This window comes from Lonchura striata, chromosome 20, assembly GCF_046129695.1.
Source record: "Lonchura striata isolate bLonStr1 chromosome 20, bLonStr1.mat, whole genome shotgun sequence".
Classification (NCBI taxonomy): domain Eukaryota; kingdom Metazoa; phylum Chordata; class Aves; order Passeriformes; family Estrildidae; genus Lonchura; species Lonchura striata.
The window spans coordinates 5,028,862-5,056,802 of NC_134622.1; the positions used below are offsets into that span (position 1 = coordinate 5,028,862).

General features: G+C 48.0%; 1 protein-coding gene across 1 annotated transcript; it reads left to right on the forward strand.

The window, feature by feature from the left end:
- Positions 1–3,336: 3,336 nt before the first annotated feature.
- On the forward strand, positions 3,337–27,886 carry LOC110482052 (collagen alpha-1(XXVI) chain). The gene is made up of 10 exons (XM_031506450.2): positions 3,337–3,342; positions 6,350–6,466; positions 7,627–7,779; positions 14,246–14,338; positions 15,733–15,794; positions 18,145–18,207; positions 21,767–21,811; positions 23,060–23,104; positions 23,720–23,804; positions 26,999–27,886. The coding sequence occupies exons 3-10, from the start codon at positions 7,629–7,631 to the stop codon at positions 27,169–27,171; spliced, it is 717 nt and encodes a 238-aa protein (XP_031362310.1). The 5' UTR covers positions 3,337–3,342; positions 6,350–6,466; positions 7,627–7,628; the 3' UTR covers positions 27,172–27,886.
- The last annotated feature ends 55 nt before the right edge of the window (positions 27,887–27,941 follow it).

Sequence of the window (27,941 nt, forward strand, 5' to 3'; positions counted from 1 at the left end):
ATTGTATCCAGGTAGGAATGCTTGGCTCTGTCATAGTTGAGACAGAAACAATACAAAGCAACACTCCATTTTCAGAAGGCTTCAAATTGTTATTTTATTACAGCATGCTTTTTATACATTCTTACAAAACTCATACGTTTACACTTTACTGATTGGTCACGAAAGACAAAGTGCTCATTGGAAAAGGCATCTGCAGGTTTATCTTATTTATCCTTCTTTCTTTCTTGGTTTCTATGTCAATGACCTTGGTAGAAAACTCATTCAGGGGTAAACATGGATCCTTTTCTCAAACTTCTCTCTGGCTCACAGAAATCACTGTAAAACCTCTTCAACATGGCTCCTTCCCCTGGGCAGAGCATCTCCCCACGGGATGCTGGAATTTTCTCAGCCATGCAGGGACACTCACTGGCCCATGAACAGAAGATAATTAATAATTAATAGCCCATAAACAGAAGATATCTCCTGCAGGGAGGATTGGTTATGGGAGAGATAAAGAAAAAACTGCCCAATGAACAGCAGAGAACTGCCCTACCTCTGACAGATGGCAATAGAACACACACCCCATTTCCAGCTCTGTGCTTGAATACACACCCCATTTCCAGCTCTGTGCTTGTGAGCCCCTTGCTGTGAGAGCCAGCTGAGCTGTGTGTGCTGCCCATGTCCCTGTGCAGATCCTGCTGCTGGAGGCTGCAGAGAGGAGCCCAGCCCTGGAGAACAACCTGCCCATCACGGGCACCACGGCCACGTGGTACGAAGAGCTGCTGCCCGACGCCTTCCCCCTGCTGAACCCCGGCACCGTCCTCAGGAAAAGCGTGGGATCTGCTGGTAAGCCTGGCCTGCTCGGCACCACATCACCCATCCTACAGACACCATGCCTTTGGGCAGCTAAAAAGGAGTCTGGGTCTGCTCTGCTCTTGGGAGCTGCAGGGGAGAGGGGCTGGGAGGGCTCTGCCCTTCCCTGGGTTCAGCCAGAGCAGAGCAGGGATGGCCTTGGCAGGAATCCATTGAAGCTGCATTTTGCCAGCCCTGGTGCCTTGTGGCATCACGATTTCTGTTGGCACAAACATCTGCTGGGAGCTGAATTTGGGTCTGTTCAAGTTCTGTTAACCCCAGCAGGGCCACTGTGTGTTTCAGTGGGCTTGTTTTAAGTCCAAAGGTTGTGGATTTTGAGGCTTGGACATGTCAAAATATTCCTGAGGAAACTCCAGAGAGCCATCAGGATCACAGTGGGACAGTTCCTGCTTACCTACCGAGCACCAAATGCAGCATTTCCCAGTCTGGGAGCAATGCTGGGGGATAGAGGAATGGGTTGCATGGGTCACTCTTGGTTTTATTAGGACAAAAAACTTTCCCATGAATAGCAGCATCAGTTACAGTCTGCTTTATATTTTCTAAATTTGCCATAAACACAATGGGCTGGTTTATGATCCCTCTTGTGGCATGAAAAAAAAATACACTTAGAAGAAAGTCTCCCTCTGAGCCCACTTGGCCAGACAGATCCCCACACATTGAATTTTCTTGACCTTGGCATCTTTTTTCAAGATCCCTGCTCTCTGCTTCCAAAGCCCTGTCTGTCTGTTGCTTTGCTTGCTCCCAGAGCAGTTCTTTATTCTTTAGGGTCTACTTTGCTTTTTTCTTCTTCTTCTATTTTTTTCCCAATTTTTTTGGCCTGAGCAGTTTATTATGGCAGCCCTTCCTGACTGCAGCAGACTTGGAGCGACCAAAACAGTCCAGATGTCGTCCCTGTTTATGATTTGTCATGATGCCACAACATGGAGGGAGGCTCACTAACAATATGTTCTGCAAAGTATTCTCAGAACCACAGCCACAGCTGCCAGGAGCTGAATTACAGCACTTTCCCCAGTGTCCATTACATGCTCATTCTGCCTTTCCCATGGCATTTATTTTTGCTGTGGCAGTGTCTCTGCACTTTGCTGCACCAGAGTCAGCCCAGCAAAATGCTGGTGGCTCTGGTCCTCGGGGAGGTTCCTCACACGTGGTTGTGTCCTGCTGGCCACAGAGCAGTGGCTGCCTCTCCCCCAGGCTTCTGGCAGTGCTGTCAGGCAGAGCAGCTTCCCTGCAGCACTTGGATCAGCCCAAGCTCCAGGTCAGCACCTCCCAGCCCTGCAGCAAGGCCAGGTGGTGGCTGGTGGTCACCTCCTGAAGCAGGTGGTGATGTCTGAGCTGTGGCTGAGCCTGTCACACAGCCAGATTCCAGGCTCTGTGTGTGCTACCAGGTGTAGTCCTTGCTCACTCTTACCCTTTGTTTTTCTGGCCTTGATTTATTTAACCTGGTGTGGAATAATAGCTGTGGTGTAATAAAGGAATTAGGAATGTACTGGAGCTTTTGGAGCTAGGCCAGTGTCTTTCAGCAATGAGAAATAATCACTTCAGCTGCTCATTGACACTGCTGGAGCCCCTGCCCAGCCTCTGTGGGCTTCAAATGCTTTGCTAAGGAGCTCTGGGGATATTTAATGGATCTGGGTCCATATTTGGCCTCCTTCCCTCCCCACACCAGTCTGTGTCCACGATTCAAAGCCAGCCAGAAAAACTCAGCATGGATTTTGGTGGAATGAAGGGAGCTCCACACAATTTAGGATGGAGGGCAGCTCCCCATTTTGCATGATTTCACCACCGTGCCCTGACTTGTTGCTCCAAGCTGCCTCCAGGTTCTATTCCAGAGATCTCAGGAGATCTTTCATCATGTGGGATGTTGGAGAAGGTGGAAGTCAAGCCTGAGCATCCTGGGTGATGTGGGGCTGTGGAAAGCTCACCCTCTGTCCCTCCCACCCCTCCCCCTGAGCCTTTTGGGAAACATTCCTGACTTTGTCCTGCTGCTGGGTGTTCAGCCAAAATAAATCCCAGCCCTACCTTGCTTGCCACGCAGCTGGATGGACCAAGGGCAGGATGCTGGGGCCTGACACAAAGGTGGGTGACATGGACAGGCTGCTGTGAGCTCTGGAAGGGTTTCTGGATCACCCTGTAGCTCTGGGCTGGCTGATGCCTCTCCAGGCTGAGGTCCAGGAAAACTTGCTACTGTTCATGAGGGTGGTTGTTCCTTCTGTGAGTGACAGGGCTGAGAATAGACAATCATTTAAAAGCAATCAGTGCTGTTGAGACAGCTGCAGCACTGGCCTTTCTGATCAGCTTGTTAATCAACAGAATACATTTTTCTGAGTATTAAGAAAATATATATACTCTGGCTGAGCCAGTTGGCAGCAAGAGACCTAATTTTTCATATCTCTCTATTTTTCTCTTATTCTTTTTCTTTTTTTTTACTCTGTCCTTCTTGAACAGAGCCTAAAGGACACAGAGGTGCAGAGGAGCAGCTGATACCACAGGGTAAGTTCATATTTTCTGCTGTTTCTCCTTCAAAGCACAAACTGTTGTTGTGCCCAGTCCTGTACTTATGTCCCAAAAACCAGAAGGAACTTTTTGGAGCCTCACAGATGGAGAGGCTGAGTTTGTTCTTTGGGTTTTATCTGATCATAGGCTGCTTTGGTTGGAGAGGCCAAACTCCAGTTTTATCACCTCTGAGACACTCATTCCCCAGCAAAGAGGATGGACAGCAGTGTCTGATGGAGAGGCAGATCATGGAAGCACATGTGGCCAGAGCCAGCAGGGCATGTCCTGAGTGATGGCAGAAAACTCTTCCCTAGCTGCTGTTACCCTGCCAGGGGCAGCAGGAGCCTCTGGGGATGCTCAGGACATCACTTTCCTCTGCTCCATATCAACAGAGCAGCTCCTGTGCAGGGAAAACCCAGGGGAAGGAGGGCAGCAGATGGTGCGTTGCAGGTTGATGACAGAGCCAGGAAGAAAATCCAGGTCTCTGCACATCTGATTTGGTTTCCAGCAGTGGATTACTCACCGTCTGCCTTTTAAAAAATATTTTTCCTGTTGCCTTTTGCCTCATATTGTTTGGAGGATAGACACTCACCAGGGGCTTCAGCTCTCTGGAAGCAATGGCATTGCAGCAGAGCTGATTTATGCCAGCTGAAGATTTGGCCTCCCCCCTTTTCCCTGCATCATTCCCTCTTTCTCCCCCGTTGCACTTGTCTCTTTTAAGCTGGTAACACCATTTGTCACCAGTATTTGTCACTTGCCTGACTCATTGCCCAGTGCTGCTTCTGCAGCCTCTCCTTCAGTGCCTCCCCCTCCAGGGAAGGAAGTGGCAGCTCCTCTAAAGCTCTGCTGCAGCAGTGGCACTGATGATGCTGCAGGAAATGATTGCTCCTGGTCTGCAGGACTTCATGGGGTTGAGTTATAAGGTTGGACTGCAGGATGGAGGGTGATTGACAAAGTGAGGAATGTTCTGACCCACACTCAGCAGCACAGCATCGTGCTTGCAAAAGTTTCTGCTGTTCTTGCCTCTGTGCTGCAGTTTGCTGCAGTGAAGTTTCAGGTGTGCTGGGGTTTTTATAGAGGTAGAAGCTGTTCCCATAAAAGGGCTCCTGATCACCTGCCTGGGCTTCCCAGGACAGCATCCCCTGCCAGGGGAGATCCATCTTTCTATCCATAGAAAAGCCTGCAGTTTGTGTCCTGTGGATAAGCAAATTGATCCAAACTAAAACCTGGCCTTAATTCCATATTCAATACTCAGATTAAATCAGATCTTTATTGGTGATTGAATGCATTCAAAAGTTGAATGCAACAGGCTCCCACTCCCACCGAAAGCCACTGAGAAATGTCATTTCCTCAGTCTGCCCACATTCATCGTGGATTGAAGGAGGAGAGATTTCATTTTGGTAAGAAAAACCAGTTTGGACATCTCTGCAAAATGAAAAAAAGAAAAGAGGAAGGGGAACCTTTCCAGGGGGATCTAATATTGGGGGATTATTGCTTTGTTCTGAGAAATGAGGAGTTTGGATGAATGCCTGGGGTGACAAGGTTTTGTTCTCCAGGTGAGCTATCCCACATCTAGAGTGGGAATTGTACCCAAATGAGGGAGCTGCAAATCCTGTGAGCCTTGAGTGGTTGTGCAGCCCTGTTCCCTGCTACCAGCTGGGAAGGTGCTGTCCAGCTTCTTTCCTTTTCTCCTTCTCTCCCTCCATTCCCATCCATGCTCTCCACCCCCATATACAGCATATTCTGCTGGCAATGGTTTTGAGGGGTCCAGTACCTTTCCTGATACCTGGGAAGGAGAAAGACACTCCTTAAGAGTTGATCAAACGTAAATTGCTCTGCTGTGTTGTGGTCATGGACTAAAATCTGAAATCTGAGTGCACTGAACTTTGGAATCATCCTGATCTTCCTCTGGCTTTGGAGCTTGCATCTGACACTGCTTTCAAATGCTCTGAGCCCTTTGGTAGCCCAGAAACCAGGAATCTCTGATTCTCTTGGCTCTGACAGTTAATGCCTCTGTTGTAACCATTGCCACTTTGAGCAGACAGAGAGCCACTCACCCACCCCTCCAGGGCATTAAAGCTGCAGTGCTGATTGCACAGGGTTTAAATGTCTCTCCATGGGAACCCAAGATCAGCAGAGTTTGTCTGAACAGCACCATAAAATTGCCAAGTGGTGTTGTTGTTTTGATAGTCTGGGGAAAACAGCATTAAGATTTTATTTAGTGCCACCAGAAGTGGCGACTTTGAGATCACTAATGCTGCCTCTGCACCCCTCCTGGGCTTCCTGGGGGTCTGAGTGGGCTTGTCAAGAAACATCCCATTGAGCTGCAATCACTGCTCTGGTGCTGCCCTGGAAGCCTGCTCAGCACCCTGCTCAGTGGCATTAGTTACTGACAGCCAGCTCCTGCACAAGCTGGGGGCACTAATGTCACTTTGGGATGAAAAAAACTCGTGCACAGCACAGAGCTCTGAGAGATGAATGAACACAGGAGAAACCAGGGAAACATCCTTGACACAGAACCTCTGGGTGATGTGGATAGAGTAATAGAGTAAGTGGGAGACAGGGTTTGATGTTCTCTGGCAAATCTATTTTGTGTATTTTGGTACACTGGGATGGCTCAGGAGTTTATGTGTGTCTGGATGAACCCAGCAAAGACATCCAGACCCTGCCAAAGCCATTCAGGCCCTGGGATTGGGACAGTGTGGGCTCAGTGTAGCTCTGCCCAGCACATCCCAGCTGGAGGTGCACATCCTGCTGACTTTCTGGGGGTGGTCTTGTGCATGGGGATGTGCTTTTTCCTTACAGGATTGAAGGAAGAAGAGGAGAAGCAAAGTCTAGTCTGGCTTGTCTGGCTCCTGCCAGCAGTGCCTCCCTGTCTGTGCACGGCTTCATTTCTCCCCTTTGCCTCACCGAGTCCCTCTCCTCTGGTTTGGAGTTGGCTGAAGCCTTTCTGACCTCAGCAGCACCCTGACCTGCAGCTAATTTCCTTTCTGAACATTTCCAGGGATTCCAGGACAGGTCGGTCCCCCCGGCCCAGTTGGACCCACCGGGCTCCCAGGACCACCAGGGCCCAAAGGAGAGAAGGGACAGCCCGGGGAGAGGGGCCCAGCAGGGCCACCAGGTGAGTCCTGCAGGGGCAGTGCTGCTGTGACAGGAGCTGTTTCACATCAGACAAATTGTCTGTGACAGCAGCTCAGACAAGGCCAGACACACAAGATTTGAGCATCTTCAGTTGGTATCAAATCCATTGCAGTGAGTCCCCTGGGAGCTGGGGTCAGCCAGGAGCTCCCAGGGCAGGCAACCACCTGCAGGAGCAAGGAGTGACCCTGGGATTTCCTGTGGGGCTGGAGAGAGCCTGCCCAGAAAGCTGCAGGGCAGGATCATGTTTCCCCATCCTGCTCAGGAGCTGTAAGAAAGAGCCTGTCAGCCTTTGGAGCAGAGCATTCCCTGTTTAACCCTCTCACTGGGTGCCTGTTTTAACTCCCTTTTTTCTCCACCATTTGTGTCAAGCTGTCAGATGGCAGGATGTACAACTAATGATGCTTTTGTGTGTTGAGGGAAAAGGTTATGAGGCCATTCTTTCAGAGATCACTCCATTCCTGAGCTAGGAGTCTTTCTTCATTTCCAGCTGTTTCTGAATGTTTTGATGAAGGTGATACTGCACAAGAGGTGCCAGACCTCAGGCTCTGTGCCTTGTGAACCTGAGCTCGGGTAAGATTTAAAACTTTGAGAGTGCCTTAAATGTGAGAGCAGCCCTGGACACTTTTTGGCACTTGCTGGCAAGCTGTCAGTGACCAAGGTCTGGCCAAGGATGTGTCTGCTTTTTTTGGTTTCTCAGTTTGCAACGAGAGCCTTCCAGCCCCACAGGACATGTGATCTGTCTGCTCCTGGACTGACTCTGCTTCCTGGCAGGGAGGTGACACAGGTGTACCTGGAGGGAAACAGGATTTGATTTCACTTTGCTGCCTGTAGTTTCTCACTCAGCCTCAGGGAGAGGGGAGATTTCACTCTTCCAGCAACTGGGCTGCTCAAAGGCAGCACCTCTGAGCCAAGTCAAGCTTCTTTGCAGAGGAAGATGCTAAAAAAAAAAAAAAAAAAAAAAAAAAAAAAAAAGAGAGGAAAATTGGGAAGCTGTTTCTATTTTCTATTTTCTCCACCCCTCTGATTCCCACAGCTGCAGTTCAGGACAGAAATCCTTTGTCTTCTTGCTGCCTTTTCACATGATAGCATCATTAGCACATCCCCAAAGGTACTAACACATCCTCTCCTGCCTCTGCACAGGGATGTTGGGACCTCAAGGACCAAGAGGACTTCCAGGAGAAACTGGGATCCCAGGTCCCCCAGGTCCTCCAGGGCCACCAGCCACCCCAAGCCTCCCTCTCACCTTCCAGCAAGGAGTTCTCTACTCACTCCAGCCCACAGCTGAAAAAGAAAGTAAGTTCCCTCCTCAGTTGCCATGTTCTCCTGTGGCATCAGCAGAGTGGGCACGGGGCAGCTCAGCTTCTCTTGGAAGCTCCTGTTTGATGGAACATCTTGGAAGCTGCAAGGGGGTTCACCTCTCCAAAATGAAGGACAAAGTTCCTGCTCTCCTAAACTGTCAGTGAGAGCAGGGTTTGGAGGATTTTGTTCTCTGTGCCTGTTTTTTTAGCTTCAGCACAGCTTTGGGGAGGCAACTTGGTGTTCTGTAAGCTTCCATCAGGAGTGGGAAGAAGGTCTCTGCTGAAATGACAGAGCTCAGGTAGCATCACCTGGGAGAAAGGGCCAGAGGAATCCAGAGTGGCAGATTAGGTGCTGGTGCACCAAGGCTGTGGGGTTGGAACCCTCTTGGTGCCGCTGCTGTGGTGTTGGAGAGTCAGAGCTGCTCAGGAATCAGCAAGGACCAGAGGTTTGCAGAGATCTGGAATTATAACAAGGACATCTGTTAAACGTGTCTCCTTCCCTGGCCCTGCAGATGCTTCTTCCACCTGTGTTTCTGGTGCATCCACATTATCCCACATCCACACAAAACACAGAATTATGGATTGGAAAGTCCAGACTGACACCATGATTTATCCCTTCCCTGTAGCAGGAGGGCCAGGATTTCTTTGTGCTGATTTAAAAAATAGATTTATTTAATTTGTGCTGTGCAGGGCAAGAAAAGGCTTTCTAGGAAAGGCACATCCTGCACTTGGATTGGAATGCTCTCAGATCTGGGCTTGATTCTCCTGGTGCAGCCCTGTGGAGCTGGCAGGTAATGAGGGAGCAGAGCTCAGCTGTGTCTGCCCTTGGTCTGTAACCTCCTGCCCCAGCTCTGTCAGGTCTCCCAGCTCCACTCCCCCAGACCTCAGCTGTGCCTCCTCCCCAGCTCTGCTGCTCCTGTCCAGCTTCAAAGCTCAGTTGTCTTAGTTACAGCCAAGGATTACGAAGTCTCTCCATGTCTGACAGTTATCTCAAGCTCTCCCTTCCCTTCCACCCACTCTGCTCTCCAGACTCCTTTTCCCAAAAGTGAACAGATGTATTTTTAATTTAGGAAGAATTTTAACAGCTCGATTTTGTATTCAGTACTTAGGGTGTATGGACAGGATGAATAACTGAGTTCAATACTGAGATTTTCACAAAATAAACATCAGCATGCTGCCTTCATCACCCTGAGAACAAGGAAGTTTTGCATTACAGTTGTCTCACTCCTCTCAGGATCATACATTCTGCATTTTATTCCAAGTGATCCCTAAGGATGGTTTGGGTGCTGCTGCTGCCCCCTCCTCCAACCACCCTTTGAATTAAACTCTTCCTTGTGATCAGTGGATAAGTTAAAAAGTGAGTAAAGGTTTTGATTGCACGGCCTCCCCAGCTGATGTGTGAGGAGGGTGAACTCAATGTTGTGCCCAGATGGAAGAGGATAAATGGAGGATAATTATATTTCTGTTATCTCTGCCAGCACTGGGCAGCCATATGGACTTTGGAACAGTGAAGAGATGGTGACTGCTCCATTTACATCCCTGGGCATCCCTTGGCACTCCTCCCCCATGCCTGTGCATTTCTTGGTTTGCAGAAGGAGTAGCCCAAAACTTTATGGCACTTTTTCTTCAGACAAATCCAGCTGCAAGTATCTATGTCACCATGACAATGTTCTGGCAGTATCAAGTGTATTTTTTTACAATTTTTCCTCTCTGTTGGCTGATTTTGCCTCCTACAGGCTGGTGGAAAGCTGATCTTTTGCCACCAGTAAAATTTAGCCATGTAAAGTCTGTTTAGCTTTTTTAAAATGTATTTACTTGTTTTGAAAGGAGCACATCTGAAAACTATAAATACAAAATTCCAGCTGCTGACAGCAGAGGGAAGCATATTCCTGCTTATGGGAATGAGATGTGAGAGCTGTATCAGGTTATTGTTATTATACAGAGTTTGGATCTGCCTGAACATGGTTAATGCCTGTGCCTTTATTAATTGCAACAAGTTCCTGTTGGCAATATTTATCTGCAGGCAGAAGCCAGAAATGGGGAGACAAATATTTTCTCAGTTTCCCTGTGCTGTGGTAAAAGAAATGGTCCCATTTTTCCCCTCCAGATCAGGTAGCAGAAAAAAAATTAAGACAGGATTACTTCATTTCCATCCTGTCTCAACAAATCAAGACTATAATGGGGGGATTTATCCCTTAGTCAGAAACCTCAGCCCTTGGCCAGAAGCTGAGCTGCTGTTCCCTACTGCTGGGGCTGCTGCTACTGGCATCTCTCATTTTCCCTGCCACTTCAAAATGAGTGATCAGGTACGTGGTCTAGAGCCAGCTCAGACCTATTCCTTGTGCTAACATTGGTGATTTCTAGGGAATAGAGAATGCAGCTCGAAGATCTGCCAAGGACACATGAAATAAAATTAACCTGTTTTCATAGAATCACCACCGTTGGAAAAGACCTCCAAGATCAAGTCCAGCCATCAACCCAGCACCACTAAACCATGTCCTCAAGGGCCACAGCCACACATTTTTTAGCACTTCCAGGGATGGTGAGTGCACCACTCCCCTGGACAGCCTGAGGGGAGAGCAAAGGGAAACTGAGGCAGGGCAGCTGATGGTGTGCCCAGCATGTCAGTGGTGATGAGAGAGAGGGATCTGTGCAGCAGCATCCCAGCTGCCAGCAAGGCCCTTCCTGAGGAAGGAGAGCAGATCAGAGGAAGCGAAGGGGAAGGAGAGGAGGAAAGGAATTGAGAAAACCGAGTCCTTTCCAAGTGTGCCCTGAGCTGCCTCTGCTGCTCTGGCTGGGCAGCTTTCACTGGGTCCTTCAGGGCATTTCTGGGCTGTTTCAGGGTGTCTCTGGTCCCTTCCAGAGAATACAGGTGCTCCTACCCGACCAGGCCACACTGATTTCACTCCTCTTGGCTTGGATAGGGGTTGGAAAGCTCCTGGAGCAAATTCAGTATCAAGGTCTTTGGGGTATCCAGGAGCACTGAAACAGAATCCAGCTCCTGAGCCTGGTCAGTGCAGGAGGTGGCTGAGAAGGGAAGATTCCTGCTTCCATCTGATGCTATTTTGTGGCTGCTCTAGCAGCCTCCACCTGCAGAGAGCCCCAGAATGTCCCCGTTTATAAGGAGGGACAAGTTCTTCCTGCTGCTTTACGAGAATATGGAAGCAATCCTTTACAAACATATGAGGGTTGTGTTTTAACACACTTCAGACCCTTTTTATTCCCAGTGTTTCACTCAGAGCTGATCCTGGAAGGAAAGCTGGCTCTGAGTGAATCCTGCCTGTCCAGGAAGGAACTGGCCCAGTCCTGTGCTGCCCAGGCCAGGCAGGAGCTGCTGAGCCCAAGGGTTGTTGATCAGAGCTCTCTCCTGTGTCACAATCATGGGATCACCTCTCATTAAATAATGTTGAGTCAAATGTCAGGATGGGTGGATTTGTGGGAGTAACTGTCATTGTAATAATGTGCCATTTAGCTGGAATGTTTTGTAACCCAAATCTTCATCCCTGGCTTACCTCCAGCAGAAATTAAGCCCTGGTTGTTTGCAGTCCATCCTCTGCCCCTCTCTGTGGATGTGCAGTTGATTTTGTTGATCACTTCAAAAACAAAAGGCTCTGCAACTGTTAATGCCTTCACTGCTGTTTGATGCTCATTGCTCAATTTCATCTTAATTCCAAGCTGTGATGGATTTTGACATGGTCAAATAAAACTCAAATTAATTGGATTACACACTTCACTGGGGTACCTTTCCTCCTGAACATGAGGAGAGTCTCAGTTGTTTTGTTTCAGGGCTGTGAGGAGTGGGGAGATGAATGGGTTTAGAAGCAGCAGTCAAATAAATACCTGCTTGAATTCATGTTTAGGCACAAAACGTGGTTCTTAGAGGGATCTGGGTTGGATCTTGTGCTGTCCTGCTGCCAGCAAGGCATTGCAGAGGTATCCTGTCATCCTTGGCAGTCAAAGCCATTGCCCAGTTTCACCTGGGAACTGCTTTCAAACACCTGCCTTGGGAGTTCTCTCTATCATTGCCAACACTCCAGAAGCTGGAAAGGCTTTGCAGTGTGGCTGCTACAATTTCTAGAGAGTTCACCTTCTGACCTTTGGGCTGAACTCTGCAGAGCAAGCAAACACCCTTCTGACCTTCCTGGTGTCACTTGGCATTTGCAGGGAGACATTCCCAGCCTTTTCCTGCCCAGGGTTCCCCTGAATTTTACTGTGATGACTTACAGGGATGGGTGGAAGGAAACATGAGTAAGCTTGAGGTCATGGGCAGGAGGAGGTGGACATTATTCCTTTATGGCAGCCTCCAGCTGTAGAAAATGTGGGATTTTCAGAGGGTTTGCCATCCTGGTGACCAGGAGCCAACATCTTCATCCAGGTTAAACAGGAGACAACATCTTTACCCAGGTTAAACAGAAGATTTATGGTTGGTCCTCCAGCAAAGGGTCAGGACAGAAAGCCTTGGTAGCACCAGGATGTGGGGTTTCCTTGCTTGTTTTGTGGCCTTGCTGTCTTGCTTGTTCATTGACTTTTTGCCCCAGGTTTCCACAACTGTCCCAAAGTGTTGTGGGGTGCTCAGATGAAAGGTGCTGCCATACAGGTACCTCCCCAGATTAAAGGTGTGCCACAATACAGGTCCACAGGGAACAGGGTTGTTGAATATGGTCTTGGCATCACATTAAATACTAAGGGTTGCTTTTTTATTTATAGTTGTGAGTTTTCTATCCAGCTGCCAACTGAATAGAAACCTATGGCTCCAGGCAGAGGGAAGATATGGACAGCTACAGGCTGCTGGGTTTTAGTCCTGACTGGAGAGAACTGAGGAAGATGTGCAAAAGCACACAACTCCTCCAATTCCTGCTGCTGGCTTTCCCTTCCCTGCTCCACTCCACTTCTCTGCATTTCCCAGAGCTCAGTGAACCTGCCCAGGTGAACACCTAAACTAATCCTAAATGGCAGGGAAGTTTCCTGAGCACATGGAGGAGGCAGAGCACCCCCATCCCTGGGCTTTCCTGCATCCTCAGAGCTCAGGGCCCCTCCCAGCAGCACCTGCCCAGGTGAGCTGTGCTGCCAGGCAGCCTCAGCAGGTCCTGGTGCCAGGCAGGAGGGAGCCCCACAGCCCTGCTTCCCCTGCCAGGCAGCCACCAGCCAGCTGTGTGGTGGGGATGGGAATCTGGGGTCAGTCGTTCCAAGGCAGGGTTGCACAGCTGGATCAAACACCAAGGTTTTGAGAGAAAGCACAGCTTGTCTGGGGTTCTCAGGGCTGAGAGGAGCAGCTCTGCAGGATGGGGGGTCACAGCCTGTCATAGACAAGAGACAATACAAAGCCACACTCCATTTTCAGAATGCTTCAAAGCTGTGTTTATTACAGCATGCATGCTTTTTATACCTTCTTATAAAACTCACACGTTTACTCTTTACTCATTGGTCACAAAATACAAACAAAGTGCTCATTGGAACAGGCAGCTGCAGGTTTCTCTATTTTATCCTTCTTTCTGTCTTTCTTTCTATGTCAACAACCTTGGTAGAAAATTCTTTCAGGGGTAAACATGGATCCTCTTATCAAACTTCTCTCTGGATCACAGAAGCCACTGTAAAACCTCTTCCACAGCAGCTCTTTGGAGCAAAGGATGGGTGCTCCAGGAGCCAGATTTGGCATCGTGCGGCACTGCCAGCCTCGGCCAGAACTGGGCACGGGGGACTGGGAAAGATCCTGGCTGGGCTGGAGCCTAACTGAGAACCCAGCTGGGCTTGAGACTAACTGAGATCCTGGCTGGGCTGGAGACTGAGATCCCAGCTGGGCTTGAGACTAACTGAGATCCTGGCTGAGCTGGAGACTAACTGAGATCCCAGCTGGGCTGGAGCCTGAGATCCTGGCTGGGCTGGAGACTAACTGAGATCCCAGCTGGGCTAGAGCCTAACTGAGATCCTGGCTGGGCTGGAGACTAACTGAGATCCCAGCTGGGTTGGAGCCTTACTGAGATCCCAGCTGGGCTGGAGATTAACTGAGATCCCAGCTGGGCTAGAGCCTAACTGAGATCCTGGCTGGGCTTGAGACTAACTCAGATCCTGGCTGGGCTCGAGACTAACTGAGATCCTGGCTGGGCTGGACACTGTGATCCCAGTTGGGCTGGACACTAACTGAGATCCCAGCTGGGCTCGAGCCTAGCTGAGCTCCCAGCTGGGCTGGACACTGACTAAGGTCCTGGCTATGCTGGGCACTGACTGAGCTCCGGGCTGGGCTCAAGCCTAGCTGAGCTCTGGGCTGTGCTGGACCCTGACTGAGATCCCAGATGGGCTCAAGTCTAGCAGATCCTGGCTATGCTGGGCACTGACTGAGATCCTGGCTGGGCTCACGTCTAGCTGAGCTCCTGGCTAGGCTGGACACTGATTGAGATCCCAGCTGGGCTCAAGCCTAGCTGAGCTCCCGGCCGTGCTGGACCCTGACTGTGCTCTGTCCGCAGATGGAGAAGCCCAGCTGGCCTCCACCGTCATCGACACCATCATGGCAGGACTGCCTGGCCCGCGGGGAGCCCCGGGGCCCGTGGGGCCGCCAGGTGACAGCCAGGGCTGGGCTGCAGGGCTGCAGGGTGGAGGGCACAGCCGTGGGCAGCGCCAGGGCCCTGGGCCTGGAGAGGAGGGGAGGGTCCTCACTGGAAGGGTGGCAAGAAGTACCTGGGTTTTACCTGTTGATAGTGGCTGATTGTTTCAGCTTTCCATCGTGAGAAAGGGGCTAATTAAAAGCTGTCTTTAAGAGTGGGCTGTCCAGTGATTCCTTCCTGAGAGCAGAGTTGTTCTCCCCCTGCTGCAAACCTGTCCTGTCCCAGCAGAGCTCCATCAAGCAGGGTCTGGCCAGATGCTCTGTGACGTCTGTGAAATCTTTGGAGCCAGTTTGAGCAATTCCAGATTTTCACCAGTATAAATGAAATCAGAATCTGAGATGAATTCTGAGATTCACCAGAATCTGTCACTGAAATTCAGTGACAAGCCTTCTTTGTGCTGATGGGTGGCTTAAATGATAATATTCCTGCAAACGTCAGCACTTCCCTGTATGATGCATATTTAGGAGTCAACTCCCATTAGTTGCAGAAAAGGCTTCTCCTTTCATTATGAGGGCCTTTCATTTATCCTTCAATTCCTTTATTCTTTGACTTAAGCATTTGTATGGTGCATTAATGATTGAGGCTGATTCAGCTGTACTTTGTATATAATGTCCACATTGTTTCATCTCAAGGGTTGTGACAACTAAAGCAGAGAGGAGTATTGCTAAGTTCAGGCTAAGCAAATATCCTGTCTCCCATCTGCAGGTATAATTTAACAGCTACTGTTGAGATATAATTATTTTTTCAAAAGGAATGAATCTGTAAGTGACTGTGTGAGACAAGCTGACCTGTTTAGATGGTGCTTAACTCACCCTGGAAGCAGCTCTCCTGTGCTACAGATTTCAAATTAATTTATTACCACTGCAGTGAGTGAAGACCAAGAGAGAGCTTTGCTTTGCCCCACTCAGCCTCTCCTATCTCTGGCCAAACTCCATCTCCATCAGCTTTCTGACATCCCAGAGAGACCAAGTGCAGCAGCCCTGGAGCTTCCCTTGCCACCTGAGATTGTTTCAGGACCAGCACCTGCAGTGCCTCGCTCTCATGGAGCTGTTCCATGCATCTAGTTTAAGTTTTCTCAAAAGTTGCATTTTAAGGCATGGAAATGGGGATGTTACTGACATCCTTCTTGCCTATTTTCACCATTTTTTTCCTCCCAGAGCTCTAACATCCCCCTTAGGGCATGGGGATGTTTCTGTCAGGATGTGGGTGTCCAGTAATCCAGTGTTTGGTGAAGGGTTCTCACTCACTGGGAGACTCAGCAGAACATGAAAGGAAGTGCATGCCTTTGGGATTTAGGATTCTTCCTTCCAAGTCTCCTTAACATTGTCTCCAATTATGATTCCCACCAGGGCCACCAGGTGCTTCAGGACCCAAAGGGCCCCCAGGACCCATTGGAGCCCCTGGATCACAAGTAAGGTGCTTTGGTGCTTTGGGGTGAAGGGCAGAGGGGGGACAGGGGTGAAACATCATCCCGTGCACAAGGAGGGAGAGTAATCTTAGCTCTGCTGTTTTGTTCCCCATGAAATTCTGTGATTTAATTCCTTTTTCTGTGACTGAATTCCTTTTTCTCATTCTGGATTAGGAGGTTGAAATGGCTGGGGAACTTTCCAGAGTCTTCCAATGTCCTTAATCATGACAACACATCATGCTGCTGCTGTGTCAAAACATTTCACTGTGGCCTGAGTTGATGCAAAGGATCTGACATGGGCTTTACTAACACAGTGATAGAAAAACTATGCATTTCCTGTGGAACACATAGAAAAGAACAAAATGCATCAATGGGAATTCACCAATTCACCAGAGTGAACGTGTTAAGCCTACTTTTCCAGACATAGCACTTTCTATTCAAGAAAAATACCTTAAATTCCCATCAGTTTGATTATTTATTTATTGATACAAACATTGTGGAGGGGGGAGATAATAATGGAGTGGGGAAAGCTCACTCCAAAAATTTATGGTAGAAGAAGGGCACAGTACTCACATGGATGGAAAAAGCTGATTAAATGGAAAGAAGTGAAGTCATGAATAGGGAACTGCCAAACTACTCCAAACTGTGGTTGGCTGATACAAAGGGACTCAGTTTTGGGAAGAACATTGCTTAATGTGGAGGTAAAGCAGCAGCAGCAAATATTTCAAAGGAATCCCACATGACTGGAGAGCAGAGAGAAAGGTTAAGTAACTTTATAGAGGGATGTAACTCAGATCTGATAAGAGGAGGTTTGGAACTGAAAATAGAGAGAGAAGATTTTCCCTATGTGTTTATTAACCACTTTGAAGAAGCAATGAACAACAGGTTAGGGAAAGTTTGCCAGTGTAGCAGAATCCTTTCAATTAGGAAATACTCTGGAGAACAATGAGAAACTCCAGATAGATACAAACACTGTGAGAGATTTGGCAGCCAAATGACAGATGCAGTTTAACATCATTAAATATAAGGTAATTCACAATTCATAAGTAGATTCAGCAGCAGAGTCTGGCTTTTTTGACACGCAGCACACACTGTAAGTCTTTTATTTTTGCACTGTGGGATTCAGTGTTATTGAGCATCCCTGTCTCAGCACACACTGCTGAGAGCTGTCAGGAGCAAAGGATGCTTGTGGACACTTGGATTTTGTCCATGCTCCATGTTTGACATAGGGCCAAGCCTGGTCTGTGCCCTACCTCGTTTGGCAGCCCCAGGGAACCTCCTAAGCCAGGTCTAAGTCTCTGAATCCTTGGTGGGGAGCCCAGCTGAGCTGGCTGCAGGCAGGGAGCCATGTGCTGCTGGCTCCCAGCTGAAGTGGGAGAGGGCTCCTCATCTGCACCCTAAAATCCCATCTGTGCCACCTCCTTGGGCCACTTCACAGGCACTGAGATCCCCCCAGCAATACTCCTTTCCCTGGGCCTAGAAAACCCATTTCTCTGGTGTGGTGTGGGGATTTGGGGGGCTGCTCCTAACCAGGCTGGCTTAAATCCCCAGTGGCCTGGAGGGGAGCCCCAGACTCACTTCTGCAGCCTCGAAAACAATGTGCAAGACACTTGAGGTGGGAAAAAAGCATCTTGTACGTGGCTGTGGGGAGAAGGAGAGCTGACAGGCTGGATATAAACAAACAATATTGTTCTCTCTTGGTCTGGTTAATAACTGTGGCTTCTCTGGGTGGGTAAGTTAAGAATTTGGATCAATTTCTGCATAGCAGTTCAATTAGGAGAAATCTGGAGACTGTGCCCTTCTTAGCCATTGGTGACTGCTTTATAGATTTGTTCAACCCAGGGAGTAAAATTATTAGCAGAGATTGGGCTTAATTTCAAAATTGTTTATTAGGGTGAGTGAATAGCTTCAAAATAATTTCCACTACACAATCCAATTAATTTTCAGGTATGTGTGCTTGCTCCTGCCACCCACTGAGGCAATTAAGAAGCAGGGGGAAGCAGTGGGGATTTTTAAGCTAAACATACTACCTGTGTATTAATTTCTTCCTGGTAACTGAGAACAAGAACTGTCCTGTCATACTGACGCTGAAAAAATAAAAATGTGTTACATCAGGGGCCTGCAGTGCATTAAAAGACCCAAATAGAGGCATCTGCAGAAAGTACAGGGCTTGGGATATCTGCAAACAGAGCTCCTGTTGTATTTGCTTGAGGGAAAAAGAGAATCCAGCCCAATTGCTTAATGGGTGTATGAGGTTTTCAGGAGCTGAGGATCACTGGGAAATGTATTCACTACACCTACACAAAGGTTGCACAGTAGAAATTAATTCCTTCTCATTCTGCATCTTTTCCAGGGCTTGCCAGGATCTCCAGGCCAGCCTGGACCAAAAGGATCCAAAGGAGACCGAGGAGAGAGAGTAAGATTTTACAGGCACAGGGAGATTCCCACAGCACGTGGGGGCTGTGGAATTATACACAGCACAGGTCTCACAGATGCAGTGGGGCTACAGCCACCACCAACTTTAAATGCAGAGTTTCTGGGGTTTTTGCAGGAACAAAGATAAGGGTTTCCAGAGAAAGAGTTAAATTCCTTGCAAAGTCAGGTATTTCCCAAAGATATTAGCAGATTTGCTAACTTAGATTTGCTACCCCAAAGAGGTAGCAAAGACATGGTGTATAAAGGCCTGTGGAGAACAACTTTCTTCCACCAGCCAAAGCTGTTTAGTGTGGAGTGTTTTGAGAGGTCTGACTGAACTCTTCCTTCTGTGGCATTAAAGCTTTAAAAACTCACCATATTTTCCTGAACCAAAGTCATTCCCCAGAACAAATGATGTTCTTAACATATCTGGAATATTGAAGTCATGTTCTTAATGTTTATGTGCCTCAGTCCTCTGTGGGCTGCCCAGTGCTGATAATGAAACAGAGAACAAAAAGTCTGTTTGAATGTTATTTCCAAACTGGTGAAGTTTAGGAGCTACCAGAGAAATATCTAACAAGGGTATAAATGTGTCAGATCACCAGCTCACCATTCTAGCATTGGGAAGGGTTTGAAAGGGTCATTTGAGCCTTTGGCTGCTTCTGTCCAGCTGAATTGCCAAAAGGTAATGGTCTGGGTGAGTCTAGGAGCACAAAATCACTTGGGAGTGGAGTGGGTGGGAGAGCATCCTCAGCCCTTAGGTCTGAAATGGGCACCATGGACTGTGGAGAGAGCCAGAGGAGGGGCCAGAGACAAGGAGGGCACCTGGCTGGCAGTGCTGGATGTCTCAGGGGTGGCTGCAGTGCCACAGCTGTGGGACACAAGCTCCCTTTCCTTCCAAGTGCATTTTCCTGGGCCCAGATGGGGGTGAAGGGGGGATGCAGGTGTGTGACCCCCCATGGCAGAACCTGCTCTGCATTCCTGCTCCCCTTCCAATCCAGCAGGCCAGAGGGATGCCTGAAGGAGCCAGCACAGAGAAATGCAGACCAGTGAACTCCAACGTGCTGGCTTCTCAAATTCCTGGGAATAACCAGCAGCAGACAAATTGCTCCTCTGTCCAGACTGTGCAAGGTGCTCGTTTCAGCCCTCCTGAGGGGTCAGGAGCAGCAGATATCTGAGGGTGGGGCACATCTGCCTTTGGAAATCTCTGTTAAAATTTAGTTTTGGGTGCTTGGTCCTGTTCTGATGTAAGAAATTACTTGTACTTCCCCGAAAGACAGTGACTGTTGGTCATTTTTTGTAACACTTTCCTTGTGCAGCTCAGCCAGTTTGGGCATGACTTGACTTTACAAATATATGGCAGACTGCTGGAGCTCTGGGACTAGAATTCAAGATTCTGGTAGAGAGCAAAACTGAACTGATGAGATGGATGCACAGATTACCAACTACACTTCATTGTCATTCAATCTTTATTTTCAGCTAAAAAAAAAAATAAAAGGGCATGGTGTGTGGCAAAGTGTCACATTTCCATCCAGGAAACTGATAAACATTTAACATTTAACATTTTGCTGTAGTTTGTGGTTGACCATATTACTAATATTAGTACTAATATACCATATTACTACTACATATTACTACTACACATTATTTGAAACAAAATCTTATTCCATTGTGTCCATTTGCTCCTGACAGATCCCTTAGAATTTGCTTTATTTCCCTCCTTGCTAAGGATTTAGAATTGTAATTCTCCTCTTAGGTTTGGGACAAATGAGATTTTCAAATATCAAAATGTCTTGATAAATAGAAAAAAACCCTGTATTTCCTGTTAGTGTGGAAAGGGAAGCTGACAGCTTTTTCTGTCAGAATTTCTGTAGGCTGCTCTGTGTGCTTTTTGTCTTTTGTGAGTGTGGCTTTGAATGCTGGTTTTGACAACTACATGCTGCAATTTTGGGTTTGGTGGATAAAAATGAGGGCTCGAGCAGAGGAGCTGTGCAGCTGCAAAGAAAAGCAGAGGTGGGGGGGAGGTTTTACAACATCTACTGAGATTTGAGAAAATGTTATTATACATTCTTCCTGCTTAATCTTGGAGAGAACAGATGTGGCAGAGACCTGCAGCAGTCGGAGCAGAGCCCCTGGATGCTGAGCTCTGTGTGCTGCTCACGCCCAGCCTCTGCTCATCCCAAGCACTGCCAGCCAGGGAGGCTCCCAGCATCTCCAGGCACTCTTCAGAGCAACAGCCAGGGAGGCCTGGGGTAAAAGATATTGCCAACATCCAGCCTAAATATCCTTTGATCCCCTTTAAGCTGATAACATCCTTTCTGTTCCTCCTGGACATGGAGCACAGGCTGTTGATGTATTTTCAGTCTGTTGCTGTGCTCCTCTCTGAGATTTTTCCTCCTGCCTGTGCTTTTTCATGAGCTTTGCTCCCTCCAGTGCAGAATCCAAGTATTTCCCTTTGAAGATACTGGGAGCACCTGACAGACTGAGCCTTTCTCCCAGAGCTCTCCCTGTCCATAGGGGCCTTTTCCTGCTGCTGGCAAGGCATTCCATAGGAATTCATTCCATGGGAATGTTCTGTTGGTTTTATACAAATTTGATGGACACAAACCCAGCAGCTCTCCCTTTCCACTGCAGAAATCTGTCACCCATATATGTAAGTTTTTTAAGGGATAAAAAGGATGGGTTTGTTGCTGTGTATGTCTACAGAAGAAGAGCCAGGGGATGTATTTGGCTGTTTCATTAATGGATTTCTATAAATGCTTTTACATTTTGCCTCTTCTTCCCAGGCTCCTGCTTTCTCATTAAATAACCTGTAACTGCTCTCCTGGTCAGGGATTCTGTTCTGCCCCAGCTGCTCCAACATGGGAACACTGTGGAGGAAAACAGGGGAAAAAAAGATGTTCAGTTCAACAGCATTTCATCCTGCCCCAAACAAACACATACTAGTTCAGACTATTTCTCTTAAAGAAAAAATAATTTTTAAAAAATAACAAAAACCCCTCACTGAGAACAATGTGAAAATTAGCACAGCAGGAGAAAGAAACAAACCAACCAAAATATTGTACCTGTGTTTTGATCAGTAGCTGTGGGGTGTGTGGAGCAGGAGCAGATTAAATCAGTGCTTGGTGGGAGTCCTGGGCTCTGTTCTGGCTGGGGCAGAGCAGCCCATCACTTCTACCAGAGAGAAGAATGCAGTGTCTTTGTAAGGAACAAATCTCCAGCCAAATTCCTTCCTGGTATAATGTAACTGACTGCTGGAAAGTTCAAAAAGCCTGCTAATCGTCTTACAGAGAGGGCACTGAGCTCAGGAGCTCTGCATCCAACCCAGCTCCTCCAGAGCCTGATGGGATTTGGAGCTGATACTTGACAGAAAACCATAACCCCCTTTTGCTGTCTTTAAGTGATAATGTCAAGGGAGAGGAATTTTTTTTTTTTTTTACACATTACCCCAAGTGTAAGTTTTTTTCATTAAGCCATCTTAATTCCACGAGTAAAAATTACACTGTGTTCTTGTCAAGTGGCAAAGGATCTCCTAATGACACTGCCTTTATTTCCAACAGGGGCAAGCAGGTCTGCCTGGAGAGAGGGGCATTAAGGGACTTCCTGTAAGTGCTGCACTCCTGGGTGGTGCCAGGCTCAGGTGGGGCTGGTGCCTGGCACTGTAGGTGCCACTGGCTGGCCTGGAGCTGCTCCAGAGCTCAGACATTTGTTCCATAGACACTCTTATCCTACTGAATCCCTCTGCAAATGGAACATGCAAAGCACAGTGCTGAGCCTGCAGATCCCTCTGGCCAGAGCTGGGCACACACAGGAGCTCCTGGCACCACCAGAGCCCAAAGGTGGGCACAGTTAAACAGCTCCAAGTCCATCAGCTGCTCTCAACTCCCTCCTGCACCTCAGCTGGCCCAGCTCAGCTGGAAACCCTGTAATAGGGTTAAGAGATGTCTCCAAATGGTTTTTTGGCAATACCTGAACACATGCACAGAGGAGATGTCTGCACTGCACACCTGGCCATTGGAAACAAACCAGTGGTGATGAAGGTTGACTGACAGAGATCTAGTGGAGAAAATAGGCTTTTTTTCTTTTCCAGAGAAGCCCCAGAGCCTCTGGGAGGAGTCTCATCACTCTTCCTTGGTTCTGCCTCATCATTTCATAAAATTCACACAGCCTTTTCTTTGGTCCTTCCACCTGTGCTCACCTCTGCTTTGCAAATGTCTCAGGGATGTCCAACAAGTTTGAGGAGCCCAAGCCTTTCCACTCTATTTTAGATTGTTAGTTTTGTTTTATGTTTAGCTTAGAGTGGTTTAATCTCTCCTTGTCATCTGCTCTTCAGAAAGTGCATGAGCTTCCTGGCTGGGGGGAAACATGAGAGCAATGTTCACAGCTCAGAGATCTTTGTTCAAGAGAAGCTTAATGACCATCTTCGGAGGCAGAAAGTGATGTGACTAATTAATGAAAGTAGAATAGAGAGGTTTTCTGTTCTATATAATATGAAAACATGTGTGTTTGAGGGAAAGGAGCAATTAATCTGTGCTTTAGCACACAATGTTGTTCATTGAGAGCCCAGTGAGATGTTTATGGCCTTGCTGGGACCCAGGTCATGGCAGGTGGCTCCTCCTGCAGCTTGGCCACTCCTGGGCAAATTCATTTGTGTTAGAAGTGGTGGTGACCTCCTGGGAATCTGTCAGGAGCCAGGGCAAAGCTCAGGAGAGAACTTTGGCGTTCGGCACGAAGATCCATGTGTTCTCTGCTGGTGAAATCTTCTTTAATTTTCTTCTTTGGTGGGGAGGGATCCAAGGGGTCCTGGAAGGCTCCTCAGCCCCATATAACCAAATTTCCTTCCTTTGTTTTAGGGTGAACCAGGCAAGAAGGGTGAGGAAGGTGACAAAGGTGCTGATGTAAGGATGTATTTCTACTGCTTTACTTTTGGTTTTGTCACTTTGCTGTCCTTCAACCATATTCCCTTTGACAGGTGGGTTTGGGGGGCCAGAGGGTGAGCCCACAGTTAAATGTGCAGAGCAAGTGTGCCTTGGGTTTGGATTGAATGTGTGCCAGAAATCCTGGTCTGTGAGGTTTCCTTGGCCATGTTGTCACCATGTTCTTGAACACCTCAGTCCCCAGAGGTTGTTCTGTCACATGGAGCTGGTTGGAATGACTTCCCTGTTGTCCCTCACAGCTGCTGAGGGAGACTCCCAGAAGAGATCAAACTGCATGTGCAGAGCACTGGAGTTCTCACATCTCTGCTCTCAATCCCTGAAACACTTCCCAACATCTCTTTGGCCCTTCAAGCCCACACCTGAGGTGAAAAGGACAACAAACTATAGACTGAGTGTACATAAGGAGCTCTTTGAACAGGGATTTCTCTTGCACTCCTACTTAGGTTCTCTCCTCTTTTGAATATTTTCATGTTTAAACATCCCCACTGCAGGGTTTGGTGCTCTCAAAGTGACATTGTGGACAAGAAGCCTATTGTGCCACACATCCCAACATCAGTTTTGTTTGCTTTCTTGCAGGGGGAAGGTGTCCAACAGCTTCGAGAGGCTCTGAAGATTTTAGCTGAGAGAGTGTTAATCCTTGAGCACATGATAGGAATTCATGGTGAGCACTGCTAAGGTTTTCTTCTCTTGTGAAGCAGGGGCTCTGCTCAGGCTGGATGGTGAAACATCCTCACACCCTCCTGAGCTCTCTGGGGTCTGTTCAAGCCCCATTTTCAAAATAGGTACCATGACTTAGGGGAGCTTAGAACTGTGGAGTTCCTGCAGCTGTACTACTTCCTCTGGATTTCCAGTAGCAGGTGAAATGATCCTTACAGTGATTTTTGTTACAGTTCAGGCAGCCAAGTCATGAGCAGCAGCTCAAGCCATGTGGCACAGATCATCCACCAGCTTCCCACAGAGCTGCTTGTTCAAGTCTTTAGGCCAGATCATTTAATCCTGTTAACAGCATCTTCCAAGTGACTTGAACACCATTGAGGCCCTTGTTTGGTGCAGCACCAGGTTTGCAGAGAAAGCCCAGACAGTGCAGCCATGTCACCCTGAAAATCAGTGATCCCTGAGCATTTTGTGATCATAACTTACATGAAACCTATTTTCACAGTCAGATTTAAACAGAGTTTAAATGTTTTACATTCAGATAGATTTTTGTGATCTCTTGAGGCTGTTGGCTCTCCCATCACTGGCATGTGTGTACATCATCCCTTAAAGAAAGTTCTCACCCTTAACCACAGGATGGTGTTGGTTATTGTCACAGGAGTTGGTTATTGCCAGACTGCTCCTTCTGGGCTAGCTGAGGATCAGTTCTCTCACAGCTACCAAAACCTGCTGTGCCAGTTTCTCCCCTTTCAAAAACAGTTAGAGGCAAAATGTTTGGCTCTGCTATCCCAGCCTGTGAGCAGCAAACCTGTTCCATGGCACTGAGCAAGTCCCAGAGCACTTTTCTGTCCTTGACACGTGGAACCTCATTCCCAGCCTTGCTCGTGAGCCCAGCTCACACCTCCCCTCAGATCAGCATCCACTTTTATTGGGACGTGGCCTTTGGGTATTGATTGAAGCTCTGGAAATGCTGAGTAGCTAAAATGCCCAGCAGTCCTGACAGTGCCTCACTACAGAGTAAGAAAACACTTCAGGCAGCACCTGGGAGTCCCAGCCCTGTCTGGAGCCAGCAGTGCTGGGATGGAATTGCTGCTGGACCCTTCCAGAGCCAGGGCATGGCTGGCCTGGCCTGGAGCCTGCTCTGCTCAGTGGCCTCCAGCCCTTGGAGGCCTCAATGCTATTTCCAAAAGCAATAGGCAGCAACAGCATAAGATTTTTGGGAAACCCTGATTCACAACCCCATGATTCAACCACACTCACCCTGACCTTACCTCTGCACTAATCCTGCTTCACTTCTCATTTTCATTCCAGGGGTAGAAATACATCTTTTTTTTATTCTGCTTTGCTTTGAGCTGGTGGAGGAATCAAGATGCCCACTTGATTTCCTAGGCAGCAACCCGTGCCAGCTGGGATGATCTCCAGGGAAGAGGGAAAGGGGGGATCCCTGGATGAGTCCAACAGAACAGGGTATTTACACGAGCCAGGGTCTGGGCCTCCTTTGGCTTTTACTTTGTACCTTCATTTATAGTGGTACAAAGCAAAAAGTCACGTTCTTGGGAATCTTCTGTAGACGCAGGGACTGGGGTTCACACAGCCTTGCCCCAGCAGAACTGCCTGATTTAGCTATTTCTCACATTCTCTTTGGAAAGACAGCAGCAACGGGGCATGTGCTGCTGTTATTTTGAAACAGTCATTTCAGCAAGCCATTTGTATTGATCTGTTACTGCTTGGGATGGAGATGAGTTATTTACACCCACCTGTACTTCTCTACCAGTGTAACTGCATCAGCAAAAATTGATGTTTTTTAATTGTGCACCGTGGTTAGGTCATATTTAAACACCTATATTACATGACTTTAGGGGGGTTTTGTCCCATAAGTGCTGATAATTGTATTCCTACTCTGGGCTATTGAAATAGTTCCATTCTTTCACTTCATACGTATTTTAGGACCTAAAAAATACTGTTTAGAAATGGAACTTGGAAAGTAAGGCCTATTTTCCTTGTGCAATTATGTTCATCTTTGTGTATATGGTTAAAAAGGTCTCAACAAACTAAGAGAAAAAGACATTAAATAACAAAAAATATTTCCCTTGAGCACAGACTTCCCTGGACTGAAAGGCACCACAGAGTTTTAAATCACCCAGCACCAACTGTCTGGTCATGTTCCCAGTGTAGGTGTTAAGGATTTGACCACAGGTCCTGGGGCAGCCCAGCTTTGAAACCCCACTCAGAAATGCCAATCCCATGCTCTCATTTTCCCAAGGAACTTCCCACTGAGTGTGGTTTCCAAAACCACAGCCACCCAAGCAACAAGGCAAAACATCCCAGCAAACAAACCTCTCCTCTGCACTGGGAGGGCAGCTGGAGCTGACCTGGCCTGGAAGCTGCAGAGAGCAGCCCAGCAGGACACAGCAAAGCCCAAATTGTTTGGCAGGGTTTGGTGCCAGCAGACAGAGCCCAAATCCTCCAGCAGCCAAAATTTCACTGGAAACAGAAACGCTGCCTGGTGGGATCAAGCCAAGGGTGGCACACTGAGCTCCTGGCAGGGAAACAAACATCCAGCTCTGGAGGCAGAAGGAAGAAGTTGGGGCATTGGAAATGATGAGGCAGATCAAGCCACCAGCATTTGTTGATGAAGAGTGGCCCAGAGCAGTGTATATTTAATTTGTTTAGCTGAGAGAAGAGCAGGAGGTTGTTACCTGGAGGTGCTCTGGGACCAGGAACAGCCACCATCCATCTCCAGCATTAGTTCTGATTTGGCTGCAGCCCAGGGTGGGTGAATCCTTCCATTCTATCTTTTCAGTGCCTCCAAATGTCCTTTACTAGGAGTGAAATGGTACTTAAACCCTAAGAGCATCACTGCCCACCAGCTCATCCTCCAACACCAGGAGTCTGTGGGCAGTGCTGAGTAGTTGCTGCAGCCCAAGTAAATTCATAATTGATAAATTATGAAATGGAACTGCAAAGGAGAACAGGCCCTGCAGTAGGAGCACTTACCCCAGAGAGCTCAGAGGGGAAACAACTAATGCAGGAGAAGCGTGATGGCAGCAGAGCTGTGGCTCCAAAGCTGCTTCCTGCCTGGAGAGCAAACAGGAGGGAGCACACTGCTCCCAGAAGAGGAACCACTCAGAAGGGCCCACGAGTGTCTTCCTCAGCCTCCCCTTTTAAATAGTGCTCTCCCATGACTTTCTCTCCTTACAGACTCTTTGTCTTCCATTGAGCCAGGCTCTGGACAGGATGTGATCCTGGGCTCCCCCCTGAGGAGCAGCATCAAGATCAAGCGAGGAGGACCCCGGCAGCCCCAGGCCCACCAGATCCTCTCTTCCCTGCTGGATGATGGTGAAGCCAGGAGGAGAAGCCACCGGATGAAGTAGGAGCATCTCTGTGTCCTCCCTGCCTGTTCTGCAGTTAAAGATACAGTACCCAGTGCTTAATTGCACCCTGCAGATGGAGTGGGTGGGAGGCTGCAGTGTTGCTGGCTGGGTTTCCTTCCCTGCCCAATACTGAGCCCTGGTTGCAGGGAATGACTTATCCATAGCTCAGAGAAGGTTTTGAGAATGTTTTCCTTGATTTTGTTGTTTGCCTTTGGAATAGCAGTTATCAGGTGTCTCAGAAGCTGCCTACAGGAGTGACACCTCCTGGCTGTGCCTCGAGGGTTTAACCCTGCCCTTGTTCTCTCACTGACCTTGACAGTCACTCAGTAAAGCTCTGCCAAGTCCATCCATCCCACCCAGAGCCAAAGCCAAGCCTCAGCCTTGTCCATTGCTGCAGTTGGAGGCATCTGCTTTTATTTCCTGTGTCGGTGTCACACTGACTTCCAGGTGCAACTTCCATGGGCCATGAAAGCATGATCTGCAAGGATTTCTTTTAAGCAAAGAACAAATTAGAACACAAAGTACATTTAAAAGTATTACTCTTAAAATTCAGGTGGCTCTCTGGATTTAGCAACAAAACCCTGGCTTTTCATGTTGCTAATTGCATATGAGGGATATTATTTCTATTTATGCTTGGCAAAACAAGGACTTGTGATGCAAATGCTCATGGAAACATTGGGTTAGAGAGCTTAGACTATTTTTGTGAAAACATAGAGCAGTTTGCTTGAGATATGATGGAATTGTGCAAGAATTTTCCCATACTGTGTTCA

Excerpts from the sequence above, each read along its gene's own strand:
- LOC110482052 (XM_031506450.2), top strand. The coding sequence starts at position 7,629 with ATGTTGGGACCTCAAGGACCAAGAGGACTTCCAGGAGAAACTGGGATC. Across the intron at positions 18,208-21,766 it reads AAGGAGACCGAGGAGAGAGA|GGGCAAGCAGGTCTGCCTGG; the intron begins GTAAGATTTTAC and ends TATTTCCAACAG. Across the intron at positions 23,805-26,998 it reads GCACATGATAGGAATTCATG|ACTCTTTGTCTTCCATTGAG; the intron begins GTGAGCACTGCT and ends CTCTCCTTACAG.